Below are 23,074 nucleotides of genomic sequence, written 5' to 3' on the forward strand. Positions count from 1 at the left end.
GGACTCCACCTTCAATCTGAGGTGGTGTGTGGATAGATCTAGCCTGGCGTTACCTGTTGTACTCTATGAAGACGGCGGGGGATTGCTGGAAGAGCTCCTTCAGGCCTTTGGGGGGACAGTTCTTTTGCAGGTAGCTGTAGACGCTGTAGATGTGCTCCACTGTGGAGGTGAAAGCCGTCCCCTCAGTCTGTTCCTCTGGTCTGACGCACCACTCTTTCAGGTAGTCCATCAGAGCCTCCACCGAGATACTCTGTCTCATTCCTAAATGCAGGGAAGAAAGTGATGGACGGATTGTCTGTTATGTAACTGACTCAAAATAACCTACTTAATACTTTCTAAATTCTAATATGTAGCCTACATATGATAATGGTACTCATCTGTACACATTTTGATGTATTGCAATGGGTGGGGTTTTGGGGGAGAAGGTAAGAGCCTGTGTGTGTGTGTGTGTGCTTGTCTTTGAAATAGTTTGTTTTGTGTCATTGTATTCTTATCACCTGTATACTTTTTGTTAAAATCTTTGTTTCCTTTGTTGTTTTTCTGAGGAACTCGAAAAAGAAAAAAAACAGATGCTGCATCTCAAGGGATTTATCCTCAAATAAAATTTTGAAAAAAAAAAAAAAATCTAAATCAAAAATTCAAATAACCTGCAGCAGTTATACAATAATTATAAAAAATGACTATGCCTATTGACAGTGAGACATCATTTTCTACCTAAAGCTCTGTTGAAGTCGCTGGGGTCCATGTCCACATAACAGACGTGCGTGCCCAGCAGGCTGCAGATCTCAGGTAAGTTGAGGTAGACAGAGTTTGGACACAGGTACTTCCTCTCTTGGCGTTGTCCTTCCAGCGGCCGATAGGCTGGCACCCATTCAAGGCTACACAAGAAGTGGTAGAAGGAGGATTTGGTGCTTCTGATTGGTCGACCGTCGCTGTCAATCACCTGGGCTGTGATGTACTGAGAGTAGCGGTGTCTGGAAGAAATGGGAAAAGGTGATTACAACTAAATGTTTGGAATAGCTTAATACAAACTTCAAAAGCCCCTCGCAACAGTGAACTGAATAGACTATACTCAGCAGCATTGTCCGCGAGAAAATACAACCGATTTCCTAAAGAAAGATCAACTTATGTCAAACCGACCAGTAAAATTAAAATGGCTACACTCTATATATGTCTACAGAGCTATGGTTAAAAATTAAATAAAAAAAAAGTCTTTCAGTTTGCCCTGTGATTCATGGATATTTCTCTGCGTTTAGTTTGATGTATTACCCCTCTAAGTCACAGTAGATATATAATCTGACATCTAAATTGTATAGATGTTTGTCTTTGTTACAATGCAAGGTTATTCAAGTTTCAGAATATTTACTGCCATTACTGCCAATGTTGTTGCATGCACATTATTTCGCTCCAATGAGCCAATCATTTGTTAGCTTACGTCAGTGGCTTCATGAACATTTTAGAGGGTGTTACAGTTTTCTCTTCCAAACAAATGTATGCATGATGAGACAGTGACAGAAAATATATTGCTTGAGATTAGCAATTATCGATCACATGGAAATGACGTTTCTCTAATGTTATCATTTCTGATTTGAATGATTGCCAGTGTGGTGCATTCGAGTGCTGCTGGGGGATATACCATACTGAAGAACACCTAGGACTGCATTCATAAACTAAAGCTGTCCAAACTTCAGACTAAGAGGACAAGTAGAAAGCAACATTAGAACAAAGCATAATGTGACTAGTTGCCAAAGGCCAGGCTAGAGTTAATAGGTGGCTGTCACATAACGTCGAAATGATAAATGATGTAAAGGCAAACGGTGTGATGCCTTAATTATTAATGCCACTGTGATATGAAGAGAGGCTGGTAGGAAGGGGTTCAACACACACTAATTCACCCAGTAACTCCCATACTGTGTCTGTAATGGCTGTGTGTCTGCCCAGGCTATAACGGTAAGCATTCAGAGTAACTGAATCCGGATGCATTCATCCCCAAACTGATGTTTCTGGCACACAAAAAGGCTGATTTGTGTCACTGCTTTTGTCTCACAGAGAACATTTTTAACTGCCAAACAATGTCCCCGCTCAACCCCGTAATCCCTTAATGGCCATAGTGGAAATGGTGGGAACTGACTACCAGACCCTCAATAATCCTAAAGCCATTAACCTAGCCATTATCTCCATTGCACTTGCACACGTACGTTGCACACACACACACACACACACACACACACACACACACACACACTCACACACACACACACAAACACACACACACACACACACACACACACACACACACACACACGCACACAAACACACCTGCTTATCACATGGGACAATCTTTACTGAATAGAACATGCCATTGGAGGATATGTGTGTGTGTGTGTGTGTGTTATACCCAGTGTCCCAGTTGGTCTCCAGTAGTTTCATCAGGTTGAATCTCTGCTGCTGGAGGATGGAGCCTGGCAGTGTGGCTGTAGCCAGGGCATGGAACTCCTCACAGGGGTAGTCATCCAGCACACAGCCATCCCCGGGATGTTGCTTCCAACCAGCACTTTCCTTTGACCAGGGACTGGAGGCCTGGAGGACCGGGAAACAATAGGATGGATAGTTTTAACAATTAAAATAAACACACACTCTTATGGTGCTTTCTTTTCCACTTCATTGTACCTACTCTACTCTACTCTTTTCTCAAAGTTGTTATTTTTGAAAAGGAACCTAGTACCTACTTTTTTGGAACCTACAGTATTATGTCAAGGTTTCAGGGGACCAGGTACTAAACAGTGATGTGAAACACTCCAGATCATCAGTGGGCGGCGCCCTCCCGTGCACAACAAACAGCCAAGCTAGTGTTGCAGTCGCAGTTTTCGGAGCTTGTTGTCTTTCTGGTTTTCCTCGCTATGACGACCAGCTACACAGAGGCGGTGCTATTATGGGTACTATCTTGTGATGGAAAACCACTTCCAGAAAAGCACCCAGTACCAAAGTCGAGTAAGGTAGAGTCGGTACTATGTAAAAGAAAAGTGCCCTTAGTGAACTGGGTATGACATATCATTAAGCTATGGTCAGAACATAGGAGGATGACTGTTTGACAGTTAATATTGACAATTCTGTTCAAGTGTTCAAATTCATCTAAAGCCAGTAATTTGCCACAATTCCAGGTTTGTCAACACATTTTCTTTGCTTCCTGAAGTGATTATTTCACTTTGGCATATATGTTTTTTTCCTTGTCATCTCTAAATTGTAGGTGAAAGGGTACAATGAAAAAATCTTGACTTGAGTTTTGTCTCTCTAGATCGGCTTCCATTACATTAAAAGATTAAAAGACGTCATGACAAAAGTGAGTGATTGTGTGCGTGATTGATAGTAAAGTATCATCACCTCATGTGTACAGTAGTTGTAAGCACGTATATTGTAACCATCGTTCCCCATGTTATAGAATGGCAGCCAGTCCACACGATGACTGACGGTATCAGGACAAATCCACACCTTATCCCTGTGTGCCTTATCGCAGGCTAAAACGGGCATCAGGACTGTCTGTGCTCTGTCTGTCACCTGCTCTCTCTGCTCATCCTGAAAGCAGCCATCGATCTCTCTAGTCCTAGTGTGACTCATAATGGTTTATATCTCAATCCCCTTTAATCTCTACGTTAGTCACCGTGATGAGTCACACTACAGATTCTAAAGCGCTTTGTTTTTCAGGGAGATTCAGTTGTTCCTTTGGTGTCCATGCAACCAGTAAATATTGTGTCCTAACACAACACCATTAGACCCTAGCCCGGGCTAATGGGTGGGGCTGTCATCATGACCTTGGTCTGCTCTGTTGTTGCCACTTTCATTGTAATTTATTGAGCATGAGCCGAGTGTGTTGACTATAGAGCTGAGCTGACAGTGACCAAGTTAGCATGCACTGCTATCTTCAGATATTAACCTCAGATCACATTCGGAATAAGAAATTGCCAGGTAAACAGCAGTTTCTGTTCACCTGAATGAGAATATACTCATAGTCAGAGTAAGCAATAGTCGCTGCATTTGCGAGGCATGTCCTGCTTTATGGCTGCTAAGCCAGCATGTGTAAACCATTATGTAAACCTCCTTAAGAAGAGGTGTCTTTTTTGGAAAAGACAACAATAATGACATAAAGAGAGTTCCTTTTTCCTAGGATGGGACGGGAATTATTGCCGTAAAAGAACGTGCTGACGTCAGCAGTCACGCCTCTTTGACCTCTACTAGTGAAGGTTGCTGGTTTATTGAGAATATGCTGACAGACATGTATGCTGCAAATTCTCTTAACCAGAATATGGACCGTAATCAGAATATGCTGTGCATGTAAACGTGGTCAGTGACAGGGATGTCCTGCTCACCAGTTCTGCAGCAGTGAGAGTTTGTCTCTCTTTGCGGATGATGAGTCCGTCTCTGACTCCCAGTCTGATGAACAGCTCTCTCCATCCTGCCTCATCCCCGTCTGTCTGCACATAGTAGGGGCTCAGCAACACCCAATCATAGCCTGGGGGTCAAAGGAAGAACAATAAAGACATACTGGATAAGACAGTTTGAACAGTTAACGGAGAAAAGTTAAAGGAGATGAGAAAATCAAACAAAGAAAAAAAAGATAAACGTTAGTGTAATTAGTGAAATCTCACTGGGAATCTGCGGCACTGCCTTAAGGCCAAAATGATACGCTGTTTCACTGATTATGCAATACAAACAGGAGCAGAGCTTTAAGAGTGTCTGCCAATGGTGGAGGGTGACTAAAGCCAATCCCTAGCAACAACATACATTAGAAAACCAAAAAGAAAAATGAGAATACTTTTGGTGGTGGATCAGCTTACTTAACAAAATAAGGTCATCACTTCTTAAACAACTAGCACTAACAAAAGAGTGATATGTGAAAGGCCGGCACTAGTTTTCTACATTAGTTTATACAAGGGATTTTACAGTAACTGGTTAGTTACAGGTTTGATTCCCTGCCTCCTGCCACATGTCACAGTGTCCCTGGATATGACAGTGAACCCCAAATTGCTACAGATGGTTAGCTTGCACCCTGCGTGGTAGCTGCTGCTATCAGAGTGTGTGTGTGTGTGTGTGTGTGTGTGCATGTGCGTGAATGGGTGAATGAGACAAAAACGATATAAAGTGCCTTGGAAGAAAGCATTATGCAGTCAAATTACCATTTACCAAATAATCAGTATATTTGTCAATGTTTGCTGGTATCTGGCAGCCCTTAAATGACTAGAAAAAACATATAGTGGGAACCTCTCTTCAATGCCCCCCCTCCCACACACACACACACACACACACACAGTGTCTGTAAAAAGTCTAGTCTCCCTTTTCTTCTGTAAAAAGCTGTGTGTGTGTGTGTGTGTGTGTGTGTGTGTGTGTGTGTGTGTGTGTGTGTGTGGGGCGTGCTTGTGTGTGTGTCAGTGGGTTTCTCCATACCTGGCAGTTCTTTTGGCAGGTTGATGTTGCCATACTCTTCAGAGAAGTGCACCTTTTGATTGGCCGGGCACAGCAGACCCCTGCTGGTGAGGACGGGTACTGCAGTGTGTGTGTATTCCTCGCTGGAGGTGGAATGCAGCTTGATGAAAACCAAGTAACTGACCACCACTGCCTCGGGCTTGGACTGTGATGTGGGATCGGTGGAGGACAAGGGAAAAGAAAAAGGACAATAAGAGACAGAAAGAAAGAGAGATTTTAATGCCACTTAAAATAAAGTTTAATGACAACGTCAAGGCCATACTAGGCACAATTAGGAAGGATATAAAGGAATGGATTCTGACAAATTTTAAGGTTGTTTTAATACAGAAAGTGCATTATAAACTCCCATTGATATACTGTCACAATAGCTTTGTGAAGTATGTGCATAGATTAAAAACTAAATCTAAAAGTGCTTATTCGTCACATAACGACCCAGTATTTCAAAGGGTAATCAAAAAATGTAAGACCTTTGCAAAGGAAGTTCGATACTCGACAGCGGAATTCAATACATTTAAGGCCTTGTTTTGAGAATATCAAATTCAATGTTTTTTTTTAACGCACCATGGGTACACTGATTAAAGGCAAAAACAATGGCTCTACGATTTTTCAGGCATACAGTAGCTTGTATGTCATAATGGTGGGCGTACCTTCCATCTGTTGTTGTGTATTGCGGGGTAGATGTGCTGCTCCAGTAGCTCCTGAGGCTCCAGGTCATGCACTCCCAGCTTCCTCAGCAGCTCCCGAACCTGCTGACTCTCCAGAGGCTCCACACAGCTCAGCAGAGCGGGGTGCACCACACTCACATCCTTGTACAACGCAGACAGAGGTCCTATGCAAAAGACAGTGAAAAATAGGAGAGCCGGTTTAACATCACAGCATATTAAAGTGTAAAATATCACAATGGAAATTAATCAAGACCCTGATACAATGACCGCATATTAAACCTTTTGAAGTTACAGTTATGTGGTACTGAATGGTATTGGACTGTAGGTTTTATCAGCCAATTGTAAGTTAAAGACTTAAAAAATAAGGACTAATAAAAACGCTAGTGTCAGCCCATCTACATGAAGTAAGCCTTAAGTGATCGCGCATGGTTTTTATACCTACTGCTGTACGTCCAGGTTTCTTCTAAGCAGTAGAATAAATAACTGAAACATTTATTGGCCGCTTCTTGGAATTTTTCGGAGCTCCTGTGCCAGTGACACCAGTTTGTAAAAGCTGCCATACTGAGAAATACAGAGAGAGTTTTGTGGAGCTGATAGGCTCAATAAACTTTGTGTCAACTCGTTTGTTCAATTGGCTTGAATGAAAGCGACATTAATTCACATGAAAAAGTTGCACTGTAGCTTTAAGAGCTGCTGGTGTAGCAAACCAGCAGCAAGTAAAATAAATTGTGGCAAGTCTGAATTTCTGTCTTGAATTTTCGCTTGGCCTTTTCTCGAAAAAATGTAAACCTGAATATAAAACTTAACATGCATAAATGAACACATCCAGTGCCCTACTTTTCTTACTTTCTGAAACTGAAGGAATGTTCCCCAGCTGATTTCTGTACTGCTCAATATTTCAGAGGAACACTCAGTTTAACCGAGCTGTCACTCTGGAGCTATCCCACACTCCTCTGTCCACTCGACTGCACCTTTAAGCAGAGCCTGTGGTTTGCACTGCTGCACGCTGGATTTCACATGTGGGCGCCTTACTCCCTTAACACTCGCTGACCTGAAAAACCTGCCTGAGTCACAATTTCTAGTACTACAGCATATCATAGCAAGCAAGCTCAAATTTGATGTAAATCAACGTAAATACAAACCTTATTTTCAACGTTTTACTATTAAGTTTGACTATGTATTTGAACTGTACAAGTTACTGTTTGCTCCTTTGTGTTCTTTAGTTTGAATTTAACTTTAACAACACAAACATGCGTTTACAAAGCCAATAAAAACCCTGCAAATGGAAAGTCTGCTTGGCAAAGAAAACAGCTTTTTCAAAGAGAAAATCTACCTTAGGACACTAGGCTTCTCTAAATCCCCATCCTGATTACTGAAGCCAGATTTTTAGCCAACTGCAATCCAGTTATTCATGTGCAGACAGAAGGATCGACCAACCAAACTTTGTCAACAATTGATATGATAACTGATCTGAATTTCTTTTTTATCGAACAAACCATTCCCAGAGCACTCTTGACATCAAAGCACTTTCACTACATGGTTATTACAGACAGCTAAACAGCAGTGGCAGGCTGCTTACATCTTCATCATCATGTGATAATTCAATTATTCATGCTTGCCATACTAAAGCAATGCTTTGGGATGCGTTCTTAACTGCTATGACGCACGCCACGGGCTGCATCACGTGTGCCTCTGCTTTTCTGTGTGCATGTTCTGATGTGAGTGTATGTATGTCTGCGTATTCTTAGAGAAGGGTTAGGTTTTTTCCATACAACCACTTCTCAGCCCACAATGTTTGCAGGTCCTTCCAAAAGGGTTTAGGGTCTCAGACAAACTAGAGAACCTAGAACATCTGAAAATAAAGGTTTTTATCTGATTTACGGCCTGAATTAGTCTCTCTGTCCGAATGGAACAGATAATTAAATGTGCTATGGTCATTTATCGCATTAGTTTACTATTTTTCACTCTGCCAGTATTTCAGCGATGAGCCTTTAGTATGAGCACGGATGGAAAAGTGGTCCACGTGCACCTCTTACCATCACCAAGGTCATATATATTCATCTTCGTCAGATTATAATTTTTTTTTTGGGGGGGGGGGCCCTTAGCTCAGTTGGTAGGGCGTCCCCCCCCCGGGTCGGGCCCAGCAGCAGACCCGGGTTCGATTCCCGCCCACGGTCGTTCTCTGCATGTCACTCCCCTCTCTGCCCCATTTCACCTCTGTCTCTCTGCACTATCAATAAAGTATAAAAAATGCCCAAAAAATATCTTATAAAAAAAAAAAAAAAAAAAGATTATCACATTTTTAGAAACTGGAAACCTGTGAAACTGTGTCGCCCTATAATCCTGACTGCTTCACTTCCTCTATCTGGGTTTTGTTGTTGTCGTCACAGTTGATTTAGCACCGTGCAATCAGGAGGCACACACACAATCCAGAAATTCTTCACAGTTGCTGGCTATTAATTATCCACACAAAAAGACAAGAATACACACACAAGCTGCTACAGTATATCTTTTTGAGATAGCAGTGTGTGTGTGTGTGTGTGTGTGTGTGTGCAGTATGTTCTGCAGTGTTCTGGGATCTCAGCAATTCATTTGTTGAGAGAACCAATTGTCCCAAAGATACAGAAATTAAGCCTAAGCTGTTTACACTGTAGTTTTCTCATACACATACACACACACACACACACACACACACACACACACACACACACACACACACACACACACACACACACACACACACACACACACACACACACACACACACACACACACACACTGTATACTCTCACGCTCATCCTTATCTGAGGTAGACCATGTGGTTGAAATGTTGTCATGTTAAATTTAAAAGAAGAATTGGGAACAAGACAGCAGTGTGAGAAATGTTTTGTCTTTTTGATTTAGCATCCATTTCAGGTCACTTGATAAGGTGCAAAATAAGAAAGTATCTGCAAAAAACATTTTACAATATACCTGTCGTAGAGTATAGACTAGGGCTGTCAAACGATTCAAATCTTTAATCAGATTAATCACAGGATTCTGTGGGTTAATCACGATTAATTTTACCATTCGAAATATGCCCGAAAAATTCGAATTTTCTCTGTATATTGTTGTATGAACGGAAAGATAAAGGACAGAAGGTGGATATGTACATTTAAAATTAGTATGTTTATTAATTGAGAATCGAAATTATGGTTTTAATAGCCTACTGAAAATAAATTTAAATCAAACTAAAATATGTAGGCCTACCTACCACACCATAATTCAATTGGTCTGTCTCTTTACTATGTCTTTGGGCAAATATAGACTATAAAATGGCATTAATTTGGTTAATCTATAGGTTGTGCATTCTTGAATACAACTTGATTACAGTCCGCGGTGTGTGTGTGTGTGTGTGTGCGTGTGTGTGTGTGTGTGTGTGTGTGTGTGTGTGTGTGTGTGTGTATGCGCGACCACGTCCAAGGGGACTGTTCATTTGTGCCAGGAAGCCGACGTTATGTTGATGTCTACTACTGAAAACTGCAGACGTTTGTGTCCTCGCGGGCTCTGAACAGAGCGGACAATGTTTCTCCTGCCACCCGCGGCAGTTGATTTGATATACTATCGACACAGACGTGGCCGTTAGCAGTTTAAAACACGGCATGGGCTAGCGTGCTGTTATGTTTGGCTGCGCGCAGCTACTGATCCTGGGTCAGCCACAACGTTAGAGTGACTGTAGTGCAGAGCCGGTGGGATGCACGGGCGGATCATTCTGCACATGCGTTAAAAAAATTACCGCGTTAATTCCAGAAATGAATCACCCTGCGTTAACGCGTTAATTTTGACAGTCCTAGTATAGACCCAAGTGTAATTACCTGTGTGAGCTTGAGCTTTCTTTTTCTTGCTCTTGGTTTCCTCCATTGGAAAGAAGACTCCCTCCCCGCTCAGCGCCACCACGCGGCCGTCGGCCAGGGGGATTATGGGTAGCTCCTTGAGGGTTTGCAAGATGGAGTCTGCCTCTCCGTAGCCGTGCTCCAGGGCCCGGAAATTGCACACCAGCAGCTTGGCCAGCTGGTGCAGGCCGCCCTCTGCAAGACAGTGTGGTTGGTGGTGAAAAATTATGAAGCTGTGTGTACTTGTGACATGTTTAAATATTACATGGGTCTGATAATACAGGTGTAGAAACATGGGTTGAATAAGAGTTCCTTTTAACAATAGGACACTACACTGATGTGTTTTTATCACTGATTGGAGTTATTGTACTCACATTGTCTGTAATCTTTCTCTGATGGAATGACAACCATTATATGGTCCCAATAGCACCACAAATCATGAATTGAAAGAGTCTCCCCCTTTTAATACAATGTTGTAAGCCTTTTACTACATGAAAGATGTTGTGCCTTTGTAGTGAGCCCTGCTGTTATGGCTGCTAATGCATCCAAGCTACTGTAAAATCCCTTTAACTCACAGTCTCTTGTGGTATCAGTCAATGTGTAATGATGTTACATCATTCTGTTTGTGGTTACAATCCATTGTTCTCTGCCATAATATGAAATGACACAAGCCTGGCTTCCTATCAGTCCTCTCCCTCTTTCTCCCCTTGCATACACACCCTGACAGCGCACACACACACACACACACACACACACACACACACACACACACACACACACACACACACACACACACACACACACACACACACACACACACACACACACACCTGAATGGATGCCATCCCCTGTCATCAGCTTCTTGGCCATGGCTGTGGTTACCGTAGTAACATCAGATCCCCGCAGGTACCTGACCCCCAGGTGAGTGAGCAGGGAGGTGGGCGTGTCCCGGCTCAGACCAGGATGGAGATAGGACAGAGACAGATGCCTCTGGAGCTCCTCTCCACCGATCACCTCGCGGATCACAGCGTCCTGACAGACGGCCACTTGGGACGGCAGCTTGTACACAACCTGTCCATCTGTGAGAAAAAAAGCATGGAGGGTCTACATTAGATACTTCAATACAATATTTTTCATTTCTTATTTATTTTGTTTATGCTGTTTTTCTGGGTGATTTTTTTTTAGATTTTCAATTATTATAATCTATAAAACTATCATACACAATATTAACAAACTATCATAAGAGTAATACCTGAGCTGAGTGTAGGCAGGAAGGCCTTGCCCTTGAGCAACTGAATAATCTGCCCGGCAACAGGCTTGAAGAAATCCATCACCTCATCAGGTAAGGGGATAAACTGCAGGAACTGAGAGAGGCCCTTCAGCCCGCTGAACTGTGGGTGATCCTGGAATAAGAAGAGAAATCAGGAAATGAATAATGAGTATCATTATGTTTTCATTATGCACTTTCTCGGGGTTTCCCCAACATAGCTATGGGTCCCCGGTTTGACAAGAGACTCCCAAAGTATGACATTAAACAACCCTCTCTCTTTTTCTCCACCTCCCCTTTTCAGAAAACCTGCATTAAAAAAACGATTCAGATTTGATGTATGACGCAATACAAGGGGAGGCCACGCCCCTCCCCCCACTCCCTTTGGAAGACAGGGATTAAAGAAGGAGGCTCTAAAATGGAGGGTTTCAGACAGAGGCCGAAAAGAGGAGATTTAATCATGTCACAATGAGAAATATAAAGGTTTTTTTTTGGACACTACACCATGAAACTACAATTTGAACCTGAGAATGAACATAAAATGTGACCTTTAAATAGGGATCATTAAAGTTACATCTCATCCATTTGTTCTTTAAGTGAATTTTTTTTAAGCCTCACAGTGAACACATCCATGGCCTGGAGGAAGAGCTGTGGGATCTCAGAGCGAAGCCACTGGTTCCATGAGCTGTCTCTGTCCACGTCCTCACGAGAGGAGGGGATGTCAAAGTCACCTGGAGAAGAGCAGAGCGAGACAGAGATTTTTATTCTCCATTACACAAACTGTATTGTCCATGATCCCATGTCTCTATAGCTCTATTTTCTGTTTTAATGGAGTCAGCCATTCTGGAGAATTCTTGTTGTCAAAATCACTTTTTGTCAAAATCTATGAATATCTCCCCATGATCTGTTACCTGAAAAAAAGTGTTAATAGAGAGCCTAGACTCTGTACACTGGGATGTTAACAATTGCCAAACATGCCAATTTACAGCGCCTAGGCTGCGTAATAAAACAAGATTTTTGTTTTAGTGCACACACAGTATGGACAAGTAGCAGTTTGTGAGAAGATATTCACTTATTTTTTTATTATTTTTTTGAAACTTTTATTTGAGTGGTTTTACAAATTTTTACACAGACAAAAAACAGAATAAGTAGACGCATACAATACTAACACAACCCCCACCCCCCTCCCCCTCCCCTTCCCTCATATAAACAGACAAGAAAGACACAAAATAAAAAATGAAAATAATAAATAAACACTACCTGGATGTTCAAACACGTAATATTTACTTATCTTTTAACAAGCTTTCTCTAGAATCACTGACTGCACCTTTAACTCCATTTTCTCACCTTGGATGATGAAACGGAAGCCGAAGCTGCGTAGGGGCAGGTAGGCAAACACAGGTTGTTTCTGCGGCTGACACACCACGTCACTCTCTGCATTGCTGCCGTCCAGCTGGAAGGCCAGGGCGAGCTCCGTGGCCTCAACACCCTCTTTGATCTGAAGGAGCCAAACACATCAATGTCAAAACACATCTTAAAAAATGGGGGTGCAAGAATAAACACAAACTGAAAGCTCAGAGGAAATTCAGTTTGTGTTAATTCTTGCACCCCCTTTGGACAAAAGCGGTAGTGTTTTTTTACTATGCCAGCTGTAGTTCCTGGATGAGCGTACCCATGACAAAGGCTTCAAGAAAAACTACATGAAAATAGCATTCTTTGCACTGATGGTCTCGTTTGCTGTTATATGTCATTTATGATGACAGAGGTAAAATGAGAACGGTTTCAGAAATATTAAAAAGTTCCTCGTAGCACCTTTAAATGCCTGTTAGATGGCCGTCGGAGAAACTGGAGCGCACAACTCCTCAACATACTGTATTTCCTTTCACTCAACTATATTTCTTCTCTTATGTAACCTAACTGCAGGTGACAGGTAGCTGCCTCTGGGAAAATAGAAGAAGAAAGAGAAGTTGTTTTCAGACTGACACATCATTAAAAATGTGTTTGCTGGTGTTATGTGTGTCTGGATCGTTGTGTTTTAGGCCTATATTCCAGCTTGATAGGGGGGAACCAAAGGACTGTCGGATTTGAACTGCAACATGGACTAAATCCACATGGTACCAATGCGCTCTACCCACTAAGCCACCAGAGCGCTGATGGGTGATTTAACACATTCTGTCAAAATGCTGAAAAGGAGACACTTACGGAGCAGGAATAAAAGTTACAGTGAATATGTTTTTTTCTCAAGGAAATGTGGAACATAGAAGCAGATATCAACTTGTTCTGAGCTATAGATATTATACTTGAGCCGGAAATTGAAGTAACAGGACTGAGATTTGAATTTTAGAGTGAGTGTGTTTGTGTGTTTGTGTGTGTGTGTGTGTGTGTGTGTGTGTGTGTGTGTGTGTGTGTGCATTACCTTCTTGGGATGCACGGTAGTTTTGACTACTAGCCAGCGCTCGGTTCCCTCCGTGTGCTCCACTTCTAACACGTTGTGACTCAGGTCTTTACGAGTCATCTTCACAAGACGCTTCTCACTCTGCAGGGGGGAAGCAGATGGGCGGACATATTTGAAAAACAGCTCATGTTTATAGCTCTTAAAGAATGATTTGTGTGTTTGCTACGTGAGTGAAAGTGAGTGAAAAGTGAGAGTTCTACCTGATTGTAGATGGTGATGGAGCGCAGGCGGTGCAGAAAGAGCAGCAGGGAGGGGTGCACGTCATGGAAGAGGTTCCTGGTCTGATTGCTCTCGGAGCGCAGAGGGAGGCAGATCTTAGTGGTCCAGCTGGTAAAAGAACACATGCAGTAAGGTGGTTAAAAAAAATGGTGGTTCACATCATAATTTCTCTAATTATTAAGGCCAACTCCAGGGGGAGAGCAGACATGTCAACTATTAACAAAGTAAGTAGTCTACATATTGGTAGTAGCATATTAAATTTGATTTAGCACCGTTCATAAAACACAAGCTTTTCCGGTCTGATTGTCGTTAATCCTTTTGTTCCCAGCCAAAGGCATTAATAATAATTACAATATAGAAATAGCGTTGCTTCTCTCCGATGGTCTCGTTTGCTGTTACAGGTCTGTTTTTGACCATCGGAAGGATTTTATAAACATTTAAAAGTTTAAAATCTGATGTTGTGTTGTAAATAGGAGAAGAAGACAATTTGACCTGTCATAGTATGAAAAGCACAGGTGTAAATAAAAAACGGTACAGGGTTGATATTACTAATAACATCTGGGCTTTTCTGACTAGTCCAAACATCAGCAGTTAGACAGACCTACTGTCTCTTAACCAACCTGTTCAGATGGGTGTCCTTGAGCTGTGCGTCCAGAGGCCTCTCCTGCTGGGCCCAGTGGGGGAGGATGTATCCCATGGGGCCGCAGGTCTTGTCGAAGCGCAGGTGGAAGCCGTTGGAGTGGATCTCCGGACAGTCTGTGACTTTAAACACCGACTTGAAGCCGATGCCCTTTTGTCCTGGTGATGAGCGGAGAGAAAAATCACTATCATGTTCAGAGTCAAGGGGACATTTTGACGAAAGCTTGGCGACTTTCCAAACCATTAAAGCATTCTGTACGTATACTGACCTATGTATCCGTATTTGTGTTTTCCCTTGGTGCTGCGGCCCACGTCGCAGATGGCCCTGATGTTCCTCTCCTGGAAGCCGGCCTCGTTGTTGAGAACGGTGATGCAGTCTCTCTCCACCACGAAGGCCAGAGCAGGGACCACACCAGCCTCCGATGGGTAACTGTTGTCATCGGCATTCTTAAAAAGAAAAGAAGAAAACAAAGAGGTCAGAATAAGGCATAGTTAGTAATACTTTCAAATAAACTATGAGATGAAACTCCAAAGAGCCATCTCCACAGTAAATCAAACTCTTGAGATTTACAGTATATTGATTACGCTTGAAAACATGCTCGCTAGACAATTTTTTACATTACCTAGACTTACAATAGATGAACAAAAAAGATAAGCGGTGAGGTAGATGTCCAATGTTATAATTTCTCAGGGAATCAGCATAACCCTGTTCTAGCATTGTTACACCATGATTCCAATTTCAAAGGTGCAGTCAGCAATTTAGTCAAAATCAGTGAATGTCTCCTCACGATCCGCTACTTTTCTTTACTGTGTGTGCACTGAAAACAAAATCCAGTGTTTATACAAACCCTCCGCTCTGTAAACTGGTATGTTGCTTGCTACGATGGCCACCCCTTTGATACATACCAGTTTACAGAGCGTAGGCTGTGTTTTGGCATTAACAGTGGATTTCTTTTCAGCTCACACAAAGTAGAGACAGGTAGCGGTTTGCAAGGAGATATTCACTAATTTTGACAAAAAGTGTATATTATTGTTTGTATGTACTGTATTGTTGATATGATAGGAGGCACCTGTATGAGTTCCAGGACAAAGTGTGTGTCTTTGCTGTAGAGTTCGGTGGAGAGGCGGTCCAGGCTGCGGCCCAGTCTCTCCTGGTGGACCTGCATCAGCTTCTCACATTCAGCCGTCAGCTCCACACCAATACCAAACTCATTCTTCCTGTCGGGAGAACAGCACAGACAGAAGCAGAAAGTATACATCAGCTATATTTAGTTGGAGCAATACGAGCAGGGTACCCCCCCAGGGGATCTCACAAGTTAAATTGAAGACTTTTTAATACCTTTTTTCTTGCCACTTAAAAGGAAATGCCAATGTCAGGACATATTGACAAAATTAGGAAGGATATAGTGGCAATTCTGACTATAAACTCACATTTATAAACTGTATGTGTATATACTCTTAATAACAAAATCCAAAAGTGCTTATTTGTCACATAACAACCCATCTCCAGGTAAGGAAATCAAAACATATAAGACCTTTGTGAAGCATGTTCAATTGTCAGCAGTGAAATTCCATACATGTAAGGGCTTTTTTTGAGAATATAAAATTTCATAATTTTTTGATTGCTTTTTAGACACTGCAGGTATCCTGTATTAGGAGCAATATTCGGCTAAACAAGGTTGTAAAGGTTGACACGAGAACACACCTGATTTCTTCAATTAGGGCTCTTTGCAGATCTACTGTGGTCTCTTCCTTCTCATTAGCATCAGACATGTGGGACTGCTCCTGGTCCCTCTCAGAGTCACCGCTGAGGACTGAGGTCTCTCCGTTAGGCAGCGAGGTCAACTCATACAGCTCCTCCTCATCCTCCTCTTCCTCCTCCACCTCCACATCCACATCTAGGTCTCCATTGACTGGAAGAAACACTTCAGCTATTACAGGATGATAAAGGGGAAACTGGTACAGCCCGATGGATTGATGTATACACCTCACCTGCCACTTTGTTCAGTAAACTGGTTCAATTTCTTGTTAACACATATAACTAATCATTCATCTTGATGGATGGATGGATTGTTGGATAGATAGATAGATAGATAGATAGATAGATAGATAGATAGATAGATAGATAGATAGATAGATAGATAGATAGATAGATAGATAGATAGATAGATAGATAGATAGATAGATAGATAGATAGATAGATAGATAGATAGATAGATAGATAGATAGATAGATAGATAGATAGATAGATAATTAACATCACTACTTTCAATCACCTTGTTGTAAGCTCTGGTTGAGATGAGAAGAGGCAAAGCTTTGGTCCATGGTGTTGTCCTCAACGTACTCGTCTTCGCTGGTGTTCAGAGCGGACAGGCTGCTGCTCTCAGAATCTATCAGGTTAGACTGAAGTGCAGAAGAAAAGAAAAAGAAAAGGAAAGAAAATAAGTTTGCCAGGACCCAGGTATGAGACGAGACACACGAGGAACATGACATTGAATTTAAGCTGTATAACAATGCAACCTGAATATACAGTATCTCACAAAAGTGAGTACACCCCTAACATTTCTTCAAATATTTCATTATATCTTTCCATGCGACAACACTGAATAAATGACACTTTGATACAATGTCAAGTAGTCAGTGTACAGCTTGTATAACAGTGTAAATTTACTGTCCCCTCAAAATAACTCGACACACAGCCATTAATGTCTAAACTGTTGGCAACAAAAGTGAGTACACCCCTAAGAAAAAATGTCCAAATTGGGCCCAAAGTGTCAATATTTTGTTTTGCCATCATTATTTTCTAGCACTGCCTTAACCCTCTTGGGCATGTAGTTCACTAGAGCTTCACAGGTTGCAACTGGAACCCTCTTCTACCCATTCATGACGACATCAAGGAGCTGGTGGATATTAGAGTCCTTGCGCTCCTCCATCTCCCGTTTGAGGATGCCCCAAAGATGCTCAATAGGGTTTAAGACTGGAGATATGCTTGGCCAGTCCATAACCTTTACCCTCAGCTTCTTTAGCAAGCCAGTGGTCGTTCGGAGGGGTGTTTGGGGTCGTTATCATGTTGCAGTACTGCCCTGCGGCCCAGTTTATGAAGGGAGGGGATCATGCTCTGCTTCAGTATGTCACAGTACATGTTAGAATTCAATGAACTGTAGATCCCCAGTGCTGGCAGCACTCATGCAGCCCCAGACCATGACACTCCAACCACCATGCTTGACTCTAGGCAAGACACACTTGTCTTTGTACTCCTCACCTGGTTGCCGCTCCACACTCTTAACATCATCTGAACCAAATAAATGTATTTTGGTCTCATCAGACCACAGAACATGGTTGCAGTAATCCATGTCCGTAGTCTGTTTGTCTTCAGCAAACTTTTTGTGGGGTTTCTTGTGCATCATCTTTAGAATAGGCTTCCTTCTGGGATGACAGCCATGCAGACCAGTATGATGCAGAGTGTGGCGTATGGTCTGAGCACTGACATGTTGACCCCCCACCCCTTCAAGCCCTTCAGCAATGCTGGCAGCACTCATACGTCTATTTTCCAAAGCCAACCTCTGTGTATGACGCTGACCACGTGCACTCAACCTTCGTAAACTGGGCCGCAGGGTGGTATTGCAACATGATAACGACCCCAAACACACCTCCAAGACGACCAGTGGCTTGCTAAAAAAGCTGAGGGTAAAGGTTATGGCCTGGCCAAGCATGTCTTCAGACCTAAACCCTATTGAGCATCTTTGGGGCATCCTCAAACAGAAGGTGGAGGAGCGCAAGGTCTTTAATATCCACCAGCTCTGTGATGCTGTCATAAATGGGTGGAAGAGGGTTCCAGTTGCAACCTGTGAAGCTCTAGTGAACTACATGCCCAAGAGGGTTAAGGCAGTGCTGGAAAATAATGGTGGCCAGTGGCCACACAAAATATTTACACTTTGGGCCCAATTTGTAAATTTTTTCTAAGGGGTGTACTCACTTTTGTTGCCAGCAGTTTAGACATTAATGGCTGTGTGTCGAGTTATTTTAAGGGGACAGTACATTTACACTGTTATACAAGCTGTACACTGACTACTTTACATTGTATCAAAGTGTCATTTATTCAGTGTTGTCCCATGGAAAGATATAAAGAAAAATGTGAAGAAATGTGAGGGGTGTACTCACTTTTGTGAGATACTGTATGTACTGTATGCTATATCCTGCTATCAAAGCTTAATTTTTATTTTTTTATTTTAACCTTTATTTATACAGGTATATTCCATTGAGACCGAAGACTCTTTTGCAAAGGAGACCTGTTTTCCTTTCCCACGTGACCTTACCATTCACACACATTCACACGAGGCAAGGTGGGTGAAGTGTCTTGCCCAAGGACACAACAACTGTGACACAGGTGGCAGGGCGGGGATCGAACCTCCAACCCTTTGATCATCGGCCGACCCGCTCTACCACCTGAGCCACAGTCGCCCCATTATTTTAGGGACAACAAAAAAACATTATTAATGCATTTTACTGCTACTGATTTAGCTATTAAATCACTGACAAATGTAAAAATAAAAACAGGATTTGTCTTTTTAGGATGTATGCATGGTAAAATAAATATTCTCTCTTTTTTCTTTTCTTTTACAAGCATCTTTCTCCAAAAGCTTGAGGTGTATAACAGCGATGTGTCATTTTAAAGCAGTGAAAGTGACCATTAGTTCCGTATTGTATTTTCTGACCTTGGTGTGCTCAGCCACTGGTGCTGTGTGCATGCCACCATTTTGGTTCTGTGTTGGGCTGAGCTTCTTGGTGTAGTCTTTGACCCAGTCTGTGATGCCCAGCAGGACGCCCAGCCGGTGCAGACAGTTCATGTGTCTGGGCTCGGACCGCGCCACCGTGATCAGGACCTGTTTGGACTTGGCCTGGCCCAGGACGCGAGAGAAGGGCTCCAAAAACACCTGCACGCAAGTCACACGCAATTAAGGAAAAAACACACACCATGTATTAAATGACAGTTACAAACAGAGAGGCACTTATGTTAGACACTGTTGCAAAAAATAAAAATAAAATGACTCAGCGATTCTCGAGAATGCTTGTATTCAAAATCACTTTGTGTCTAAATCAGTGAACATTTCCTCACGATCCGCTACCTGTCCGTACTGTGTGCGCACTGAAAAGAAAAATCCAGTGTTAATACACAGCGTAGGCTATGTAAACAGGTGTGTAGCTAGGCATGGTGGGCCCAGGTTGTCTACATACTAGTTTACAGAGCCAAAGCTGTTTGTTTACACTGGATTTCTTTTAAGCTCACACACAGTACGGATTGTGAGGAAATATTCATTGATTTTGACAACAAGCCTTCTCCAGAATTGCTCCACCTTTAGTCCTGTTTTTTAATGTTAAGAAGAGAGTTTGAACATACACTCTACTATGTATAAAATCACCAACAACCCTGGCTTCCTGGACATTTTTCTGGTTGGCATGACAACTGTAACTACTGATAACAACCGCCTCCTCTGCAGTTTAGGTGAGCAGATTAAATTCACAGGCAATGGCTGCCCACTCTTTGTGTCAAGGAGACAATGAAATGTTGTTGCGGTTTTTGAGTTTGGTTGTGAAATGTTGTGGTCCATCTGTTTGCTGGAGAAGTTTGAACAATGTTTGTGTTTTGAATGGCATGAGCGTTGGCTCATGTGATGCTACACGCCTACTGGTATTGTGTTGAGCCTAAATGCACTGAATAATAAATGCACCGATTACTCTACACGTCAAGCAGATGAGGGTGATTAAGGGATACATCCACTTGGACTTGTACAGTAAAAGTAACCCTGTGTTCACACCAAAAGCGTCAAACACGCCTGGGGAGGGTCAGTCTCAATAATTTACATTTTCACTGCATATCACTAAGTAAGAAAAAAAAGCATGGGTGTGTGGATTTATTAGATCATTATTTTGAGTTCTTCCTTTCCTTCTATAATTGGGTGCTGCTTCTGCAATGTCGCTCCTCATTTGCTTTAAGTTCAGCTCCGCTCAACTTCAACATTGACGCTGTGGGCGCTCAGCTTGCTGCAAATGCGCTACTTGCCATGCCAACGCTCCTGACGGCCTTTGGTGGTGTACATTGAAAATAAATGGCCGCCGGCTGCCTGTCATGTTGTTTTTGGTGTGAATGCAGGGTTAAGTGAAAGACTTGATCCTGTCATCTCCACTGATAATGAAAGTGTGACTGACTGACTGACTGACTGACTGACTGACTGACTGACTGACTGACTGACTGACTGACTGACTGACTGACCTGCTGCAGAAGAGCCTGACACATTCGGATGGGGATTCGTGTCAAACACGCCAAAAGGAATCTGGCCACTCTGCTGTAACATGACACATCCTCCTCAGCCTGGGACAAGTCTAAGGGACACAAAGAATATGTGAGCAGTGGATGACACACTTATGCTGCATTTGAAAACACAATGCATTATTGCTACAAAACAAAAAAATGCTTTAAGGAATTCCAATTGAACTTAAATCTCCCCGCCCTGATGCAACTCTAACCTTCTTTAGCCACAGCAGCTGCTAGAGAGCTCTGCATGTGATTGGCCAGGAGGGCTGTTGGAGCATTGATGATCCCATCAGCGACCACCATGGACACGAGGTGGCCTGCTGTGCCCACTGGGTCCAGGGTCAACACAGCGCTGGAGAAATGCTTGTCTCCTGTGTGTGTGGTGATCCTGAGCAGCAGACCTGGAGTCACCTCCAACGCTGCCAGGCCTGTGTTAGCTGGGATGGAAGTAAGCAAAGAAAAGTTTAGTCTAGTTTTTACATTATTGTTTTGCAATAATATCCAACCAGCTCTGAACAACATGTTTTAATAAGAAAGACATTCACATTTTCATTTACAACTTCTCACTCCATTTTGACGCCTACCCGCATTTCTTTCGATGAACTCTTTGAGGGATCCATGCAGGGGTTTGAAGATGAGCTCCCATTGGCTCCACTCACTCAAGTCCTCCAGCAGGGGGCAGGAGAGCAGGCTGGCCAGAGCCTGGGCCTTGGACATCTCACCCAGTCGCCCCACTGTCTCACACCCACCTTCACCACTGTACAGGGAAAGGAGTATTTGTTGGTTATTTTATCGAAAATATACACTATTCTTTCGGCCTCATTTCCCCACGGGGGAAGAAGAGGCATAAGTAAAAGTAAGTAAGTACCCTATTGACAGCACTGTCTGATAATACACTGCTTACCACGATTTGCCGGATTTGGCAAACAGAGCTGACTCGTAATAGACGGGGCTCAGTCCTCCTCCAGCCAGGCCTCTCTGGCGTTGGACCAGGCCGGCCAGCATGTGCAGAGTGCCGTAGCCCAGCTCACGACTGTCCCGCACCCGGTAGTGGGACCTGAGTGCAGACTCAATGTGGGAGAGCTGGGGAATGACAACAGGAGAGTGGATGTAAAAGCTCCTGTAAACCCAAATCAACAAAATCCTTCTAACAATGCAAGTTGGGGAGTTAGTGGCATGATAGTAAGCATCTATAAAGAGTTGGGCGTATTTATAAACCAAGCTTTATAAGATGTATGAACATTTATTTTCTATCAGATTTTTGTAAAAGCTTATTGAAACCTCCAACTTTGATATCATATATTGACTTTTTCTATTTTAGACCAGGCTTCCAGAGGCTTTAACACTGAGAAAAGAAGGGCTTTGCTTTAGGATTTAATATGGTTTCTATCTCTTGCATCAGCTTTGCGCGGCCGATAAATGACTGACCTCATCTGGATCAGTGGAGGTTATGTCTCCACACTGGTTGATGAACTCAAACACGTCCTGTCTGGTGGGTCTGAAACCACTGCCTGCAAGCTCCATGCTGCCACCGCCCAGGATCAGAGTAGACCCCAGGATTTCCTGCAGCAGCTGCACACAAACACCGACAAAAAGGGGTGGAAAACAAACAATAGACATTTCTATCTTATGCCTATTAATGTGAAGGGAAATCTTCTTAAGGCGAGACACAGCAGGTGAATAAGGTTGAATTTCTCACTTATATACTGTATATCATCGTGGAACGTTGCCAGTTGATAACATAAATGAAAACAATAATGTTTTTGTATTACCCTTATTATCCCTAAAACATGCTTGATATTGATTGATTGTCACTTTATAAATCAAAATATAATATGTACAAGTCTCAAAAATGTCTTTTCCGCATGTTTCTGAGACAAAAATGTATCATAATATCAGACAAGTGACAAAAACAAAATCTTCTATAATAACCTCCAGACTATTGCAGAGAATGATAATGGTAGGTTTAGTTGATAAGCAAGTGCTTTAGAAGTTGAGAATTATGGTTCAGAGTATTGAAAAAAACTTATTTGAAAATAATGGTCATTAAAGACGATGGTATAGGATAAATATATAAAGAAGCACACAGACTAGGTTTAGGTTTAAAAATTTACAATTTGAACCTTTCATTTATACTAGTAAGAAAGAAGACACATTATGGAAGCA

At 42.5% G+C, this 23,074-nt stretch overlaps 1 protein-coding gene across 3 annotated transcripts in view; it reads right to left on the bottom strand.

Annotated features, from left to right (window-relative positions):
* LOC307267382 (uncharacterized protein) overlaps positions 1 to 23,074 on the bottom strand; it is a 49,812-nt gene that overhangs the window by 12,812 nt on the left and 13,926 nt on the right. For all 3 annotated transcript variants that reach the window (XM_080049697.1, XM_080049698.1, XM_080049696.1), the window contains 24 exons: positions 22,337 to 22,480; positions 21,813 to 21,991; positions 21,493 to 21,665; positions 21,121 to 21,345; positions 20,867 to 20,976; positions 19,311 to 19,529; positions 16,872 to 16,998; positions 16,301 to 16,508; positions 15,666 to 15,813; positions 14,865 to 15,042; positions 14,577 to 14,754; positions 13,938 to 14,064; positions 13,699 to 13,818; positions 12,630 to 12,780; positions 11,901 to 12,013; positions 11,268 to 11,418; positions 10,846 to 11,094; positions 9,998 to 10,210; positions 6,126 to 6,307; positions 5,440 to 5,623; positions 4,365 to 4,507; positions 2,399 to 2,580; positions 715 to 974; positions 54 to 261 (listed from right to left, as the gene is read on the bottom strand). In XM_080049697.1, the coding sequence (XP_079905823.1) occupies positions 54 to 261; positions 715 to 974; positions 2,399 to 2,580; positions 4,365 to 4,507; positions 5,440 to 5,623; positions 6,126 to 6,307; positions 9,998 to 10,210; positions 10,846 to 11,094; positions 11,268 to 11,418; positions 11,901 to 12,013; positions 12,630 to 12,780; positions 13,699 to 13,818; positions 13,938 to 14,064; positions 14,577 to 14,754; positions 14,865 to 15,042; positions 15,666 to 15,813; positions 16,301 to 16,508; positions 16,872 to 16,998; positions 19,311 to 19,529; positions 20,867 to 20,976; positions 21,121 to 21,345; positions 21,493 to 21,665; positions 21,813 to 21,991; positions 22,337 to 22,480 (4,172 nt within the window). The remainder of the gene's footprint in view (positions 1 to 53; positions 262 to 714; positions 975 to 2,398; positions 2,581 to 4,364; positions 4,508 to 5,439; positions 5,624 to 6,125; positions 6,308 to 9,997; positions 10,211 to 10,845; positions 11,095 to 11,267; positions 11,419 to 11,900; positions 12,014 to 12,629; positions 12,781 to 13,698; positions 13,819 to 13,937; positions 14,065 to 14,576; positions 14,755 to 14,864; positions 15,043 to 15,665; positions 15,814 to 16,300; positions 16,509 to 16,871; positions 16,999 to 19,310; positions 19,530 to 20,866; positions 20,977 to 21,120; positions 21,346 to 21,492; positions 21,666 to 21,812; positions 21,992 to 22,336; positions 22,481 to 23,074) is intronic.

The sequence above is a fragment of the Ammodytes marinus genome (assembly GCF_949987685.1).
Source record: "Ammodytes marinus genome assembly, chromosome: 20".
Taxonomy (NCBI): Eukaryota; Metazoa; Chordata; class Actinopteri; order Uranoscopiformes; family Ammodytidae; genus Ammodytes; species Ammodytes marinus.